The sequence below is a fragment of the Protobothrops mucrosquamatus genome, unplaced genomic scaffold, assembly GCF_001527695.2.
Source record: "Protobothrops mucrosquamatus isolate PMUCROS unplaced genomic scaffold, P.Mucros_1.0 scaffold1731, whole genome shotgun sequence".
NCBI classification, from domain to species: Eukaryota; Metazoa; Chordata; class Lepidosauria; order Squamata; family Viperidae; genus Protobothrops; species Protobothrops mucrosquamatus.
Genome location: NW_015387878.1, coordinates 47,327 through 54,077, shown reverse-complemented (window position 1 = coordinate 54,077; position 6,751 = coordinate 47,327). Strand labels below are relative to the sequence as shown.

General features: G+C 32.0%; 1 protein-coding gene across 1 annotated transcript in view; it reads right to left on the bottom strand.

Annotated features, from left to right (window-relative positions):
- VPS26A (VPS26, retromer complex component A) overlaps positions 1-6,751 on the bottom strand; it is a 15,587-nt gene that overhangs the window by 2,183 nt on the left and 6,653 nt on the right. The window contains exons 2-8 of the mRNA XM_015822966.1: positions 6,448-6,597; positions 5,354-5,429; positions 3,496-3,652; positions 2,845-3,009; positions 1,656-1,762; positions 882-950; positions 44-186 (exon numbers count right to left, since the gene is read on the bottom strand). Of these exons, the coding sequence (XP_015678452.1) occupies positions 44-186; positions 882-950; positions 1,656-1,762; positions 2,845-3,009; positions 3,496-3,652; positions 5,354-5,429; positions 6,448-6,597 (867 nt within the window). The remainder of the gene's footprint in view (positions 1-43; positions 187-881; positions 951-1,655; positions 1,763-2,844; positions 3,010-3,495; positions 3,653-5,353; positions 5,430-6,447; positions 6,598-6,751) is intronic.

Here is a 6,751-nt window from a genome sequence, read left to right as displayed (position 1 = left end):
CACATCAATTTCATTAAAGTATTCCAGTTACAAAACCTTATACCTGCTGCTTGAAGTATCGTCTGTCTTCTTCATCTACGAGCACTAGGTTCAAGAAGTATCTTACAGAAAATTTTTTGTTTACATCTCTCATTGTGGGAGTAGGATCATAGCCAGCCAAAAAGAGTCTTATGGGAATAGATTCACCTTAAATTTTTAAAAAAAACATTCATTTTTTAAAATAAATTGATTGCAAAGTTTAATACTGAATGATTTTCCAAATTCATAGTTTACAATTTTTTTACAAGCTATTTTTCAATAAAGCCAGCTGAGTTAACTTCCTGAAGGGCACAAATGGCTTTGTGGAAGTTTCTTTTCAGAAATTTAAGATAACCCTCTGCATGTCATTTTTTGGGGAATCACAGCTTTGTAGTAGAGCAGGGATGTCAAACTGCCGGCCCATGGGCCAGATGCATCATTGCTGGCAAAAGAGTCACGAGACGTTGCGACACCTCACGTAACGTTGCAAGTTTGACACCCCTGTTGTAGAATATCACACTCCTCTTATTCTGACATCTGACTGTCACTGTAGGAAACAAGATGTTGAGCTAAAAAGTTGTTTAGTCTAATAAATTCTCATTACATTTAGTTTATCATAATAAAAGAACACATTTGACCTTATTTTACTTGACATATGAAAACAAGTAATGTTTTCTCATCTTACTTGCTTCATCAAAGAAGTAAGACAAGTCCTATAGGAAGGAATTCCTAAATTAAGAGCTCAGTTATTCTTTTTCAATACAGCAAGATTGTTTATAATTGCAGGTGTACTTAAAAATCTCAGCTGATACAAATATATCCTAACTATTCTGGATTACAGATAAATAAATGCACCCACTCACCTTTAACTGGTGCACCATCCATTATTTCATATTTTGCAATAGTTTCCGTTTCTGTTGTTGTACTGGGTCCTAGATGGTTATATAAAAGTATAAATAAGTAGCATGATGTTTAGTTTAGCTTTTTCTCAATTTTCTATTTGTAACTGCAATTATTTCAGTAGGATAAAATCCAGTATGAAGTATGCTTTAACTGTATCTTGTAGCTTTATAACTGTACATTATTTAATTACACAAAAATTTGAAAAATGGTTCTAAATGTCACAGAATTTTAATTAATACACTAAGCAAGGTTTTTGTACTCCTGTAGTACTAATCAAGATAATTGAATATGCCCCAAAGATGTGCTAGTTATTTCTGCACATCAATTTGCCAAAGCGAACAAATGTGATTCTAGCTTCTGAATATTTACTATAATCTATTATTGTTCTGAATCATCTCTATTATCAAAAACTCTTATGCTATGTTTTTTTGAGATTCTTCTATATTTTAAGCCATTGTATAAAAGTCTTTCGTAAGGCAATTAAAAGACAAAATGAAATTACATATGACAATTTAAGGGTAATGCTTTAAAAACTACTTCAGAGGAGGACCCTTGGAAGAAGAAGGTTATTGGCAAAACTAATTTAAGTTTAAAGTTACAGTAAATTTTCATAATTTACTAAATGGCATTCATGCAAACAAATTATATTCAAATATTATTTAAAAAAACCAAGAGCCTAATAGAAAAGGCAAGACCTAAATGACTAACAATGAACTATTTTTTCTTCATCTTACCAATTCCAGTTATTTCTTTTTTTATCAGCTGTAATTCCATATGTTGAATTTTTATTCTTACTAAGAGGAAGTAGATTTTTCCAACAATCACATCCTTTAAGTGATACCTTAAAAGAAAGAGATTTGTAAAAAGTTAGACTCTTATGCATCTCTGTATGAACTTGGTCTGAGAGACCAAAGGTTGGAACACAACTGTTAAGTTGGGATGATTAACAACTAGCAACTAACCGTTAATTTTTCCATTGGTGGTTGGCACAAAGAAGGATTTCCCACAATCCAAGAGTAGGGAGGGAGTATTACATTGAAGTTACAATCATTCAAACATGTTTTCTTGAATACTGTTAGGACCTTAGAATAGAATATTACTAGCATTTGAATTGAGCCGATTTCATTTTAATGTATGCTGATTAGTGTACATTTAAAGTGACAATAAAGTTTTTATTCTATTCTATTCTCAAAAACAGACAATAGCTAAAGAAAAGAATCACATAGTCTCAAAAAAACCTATCCACAGTCAAAACACCAGCTGCTAACATTTTTCAAAATTTGTCCCATGTGCCCTTGGTCAAAATAATCCCAGACATGTACTCTGCCCATATTTTGGTGAAGTCAGATATGCAATTAGAAGACCAGCTTAAATAAAAATACTCCTAGCTATAGCCATTGCTTGATTATGCTAGCAGCAACATAACATTTAAGAGTATCCCCAAACAGCTAACATACTGATGTATAGCTAAAGAATGGCAAAATCTTGAGATTGTATATTCCAAACTCAGTCTTGTGCAATATTTTAATATTTTCTGCAAGTAACTAATTTGCTTCATAAGAGAAATCTATTATTCCAATTTATTCTTTACAGCATTATAAGGTTTTATTTGCTGTTCTGGGGATGCTTTAAACACTCAGGATTATGCAAAATTGTGAAGTCCAATCTATCATTTCAAATCTCACCACTACTATTTTCTATATGAGTAAACAATTTTATATGTAAGGAAAAAAGAAAAGCTACATAAACACTGTTTCAAAATAAAGATGAATCCTTCTGAACTGTGATCACCATAGGAAAAAAGATTGGCAGTTTTCCCTAAATACAACAATTAGCAATCAATTGCTAATCATTCCCATGTGCCTTGAACTGTTCTTGGCTGGCTGATTTTTTCAGCCTGTACTTCATTTAAATCAGACATACTTGGATTTGTTATATTCAAATTCTATATGCAGACAATCTTCAATGCCAACTTCCATTTTAATAGAGTTGTTAACATCTGGGTATGTTGCAAGCTGGTGAACAATAAGATCGTATTCTTTGATCAAGTCTGACAATCTTCTTACTATCGTCACTTTAAGGAAATACCTATAAAAGAATGACTTTATTGGAGACTGCATAACAGAATATTATAAAACTCACATACACTTCTTCAATATCGGCAATTGCAGAAATAGCCATCTGTATTAAATCATCAATAGGCTGTTTTTAGGCTCATAAATTGCACTATAGTTTGAAATGTATGAGAATCAATTCAGTTTACCTACTCTAATTTCACAACCATGGTAATAAGTAAAATGGAAGGTGTTCAGTTTTATGCTACAAAATGTATGCACACATCTATAGAAAGAATATATTTTGAATCCATCTTGTTTTAACTTTTGAATGCTTCTATTTCTTAAACTTTACAGTATTAAGGGATTTTTATAATTTTTATGGAAACCTCTTTTGATCAAATGTTTCTACAAGCAGAACACATATGATTCAATCTATCGAATTTTAAAATGTATACATACTGACATTCCAGTTCAGCTAAATTAGAGCACTATAACTAGTTATGTAAAAGTTTCATACCTCAATCTAACATTGGCACCAATGTAGGATTCATATGGTTTCTCAACTTGCATAAATTCAAAGTCATAGCTTCTACTTTGTGTTAATTCACCAGGTAAGGCCAGCTCTTTCACTAAGTTTACAAATTCATGAGTATTGCTCTTGTCATTGAAAAGTTCTACAAAATTAAGGAATACAGTCAGAAAATACATAACAGAAACATTTCTGAAGACAATGCAACAGTTTTATTAATAATTTATTATTTGGGTGGTTGTGAGCAACTGGCAAAAAAGATATAAGTGTTGTTATTTTTTTAAAGTGAAGACGGAAGAACCTAAAAAATAAATTTAATATTTACAAACAACATTTAATTCAATAGTTCAATTGCAATACAAAGATCTTATATTCCACTGGAATTCTAGAATTGTTAATGATGTTGCTTAAATATCCTGATGTATTTTAATATTTTAATATGGACTCCAGAAGATCGTAGAGGACAGGAAGGCCTGGAGGAACATTGTCCATGGGGTCGCGATGGGTCGGACACGACTTTGCAACAACAACAACAATTTTAATATCAGCATAACTAATTTAACAAACATTTTATATTGCATATTTAACAATCAAATTTTAGTAGGACTTCCTCCTCCCAGTTTCACATTTCTCATAATATAAGCATGGAACTATCCTTTAGAAAAATGTTTGCTGATGAAACATAGGCGGCTAAATTCAGTATTAGGCAAGCCAATTTCCTCTTGTGCAACAGGACTTTCTCTTACTCTCCTTTTTCTACTCTCCTTCTTTCAATCTATTATATCATCTTTACTTACTGTACCAGTTTTGGGACCAACTTAGTAACCAATATGTTGTGCAAAACATTTTGCAACATGTGGGAACATAAAAGAACCTCTCTTTGAATCACATGCCTTTTGCAAGGCTCGTACAACAGGTTCGGACGCTGCCTCTGGCTATCTTTATTCATGTGCCAAGGCAGAGGAGACTGCTTTAACACTCCTGCAAGTTCTCTTTTGAATATTTTGCACAACCCATCATCGTTATGTGGATCATGCTGTAAAATGTACATTTTTTAGGACAGCAGCTTGATAAAACAGTAGAGGAAACATTTAATTCTTCTTAAGTATTGTACTATTGACTACAAAGAAGACATATTCAGCGTATTTGAAACTGCTTCATTGGCTATACAATGGTGGAATAGGTGGTGAAAATGATGGAACTTGCTGAGATAGCTGAATTGACTTTGATCAGACAAAAGACAGCATTTACATTTACTGCTGAATGGAAACTTCTTGTAGACTTTTGGAGTGAAACAGAAAAAATGAACTTATTATTTATGGTTTTGATGATTAAAAAGAATCGATTATAGAAGGAGAGAAACGTTGTAATCACAGATTAAGAGGTAAACTTATAATCATACTTATAACTGCTTAAAGAAAATCAGAAACTACCTCTTTGAATCTTTTTCTTTACTTTCTTTTTCCTTTCTTGCACTTTTGATTTTTTTCTCTGCTTTTTCTTACTTTGTTAGCTTTTATATTTTTTAAAAACTTTAATAAGTGTGTGTGTGCATGTGTTCAAACATACATTATATACATACATACACACGCACACTACATTGTCTATGTCATCACATAAAAATTCTCTTTTAATGTATATCACTATATTACACATTCAAATAATTAATTTAATTTAATTAATAAACAATCCCAAACAGTTCATTCATTATTAAGTTTAATATTTTCTATTGCTTGCTATTCAGTTACCTTGGTATTATTCCAGTGCCATGTCCAAATTAAGATTTCTACAAATCATGGTGAACATTTTACAATTATCCAAATTCAGTGCCAGGTCTATAACTCACCAATTTGCCCTACGAATTCAATTCGTATTCCTTGATGCTCTAGCCTCTTTCCATGTTGTTTAAAGACTATGTTTACCTGAAGGAAAAAACCCAAAATATTAATGTAGCGCTCCTGTACCTCTGTACAGTTTCATAAATCACTATACAAGGACGTAGCCGCAATAGGAACAATTTATACCCAATTTTTCATTTTATTTGTAGAACTTTTTATGTGTATGCCTTCAAGTCAGTCGACTCCTAACAACTATTTATTAAATTTCTACACAGGTATGTTCATGCAATTTTCTTCGCAATATTTTCAGAAGTTGTTTTCTATTGTCTTCTGCCTAGGGCTGAGAGGAAATGACTGGCTCAAAGTCACCCAGTAAGTTTTCATGGATTAGAAGTACAATCTCTTGGTCTCCAGCCAGTACCTTCAACCACTACACCCTAACCCTAGAACTAATAATGGCTTACAAGAATTTAAAATTAAATTCCTCAGAAAAAATGCCCAAGGTAGCATAAACAAGATTTTTAGAAAATTAAAGAGCATATTTTGCCTACTCCTTTCAGTGTCTTGGTGGTTTACAAATAGAATATCAAAATGCAAATATTAAATACTGTATATCTATCTGGCAATACAAAAATCACAAAAATTCAGGGAAGAATAACGGAGTTAGTCTATTTTAATGCTTTAGGAATCCAGCTGTGGATAGAGTCTTCAACAGTAATCACATATCCTAGAAACAGAGAACTGGTTTTGAGCTGGGATAGCTCTTTCTTCCTGCAATTTCAAGAGTCTTGGGGATGGGGGGAGGATTGTTTTAGCCTAGATTTTGGGTAGAGAAGCTATAGATAAAATGCTTTTTGTTAGTTTTTCCTTCGTTCACATAAAATGAACATTACACCTGACCAAACTCTGAAATCAGATATAATTCTAAGGGGACAGCTTTCATAATGAAACCATTTGTTAACATATAAAAATGATAATATATTCTAGTTTTACTCAGAAAGCAAATAAAACATAATTAACCAGCCACTGAAACTTTAAAGCACACTATAGCCATATATGTTCTATTATGGGCCATTCTGAGCGTACAAAGGATACAATTTACCTTTCCTGAAACTGATTCTCCATCATAGAACAAGTAATGTTTTTCTATTTTGTTATCTTCTGTTTTGATTTCAGCTGTTTTTCGTGATTCAGCATCATTCAGAACAACATCAATCTCACATATGGGACCAAATAAATTTCCAAGAAAACTCTGCAAAAAAAGTAATACTTATTTAAATGTATGAAGTAGGAACTTTATCTAGTACAATAGTATAGACAAAAATACTGGAAGCTTTGGAAGTAATTATTCAACATAAAAATTAAAAATATATACATTCATAATAGAAAGAAACTCTTACAGCAAG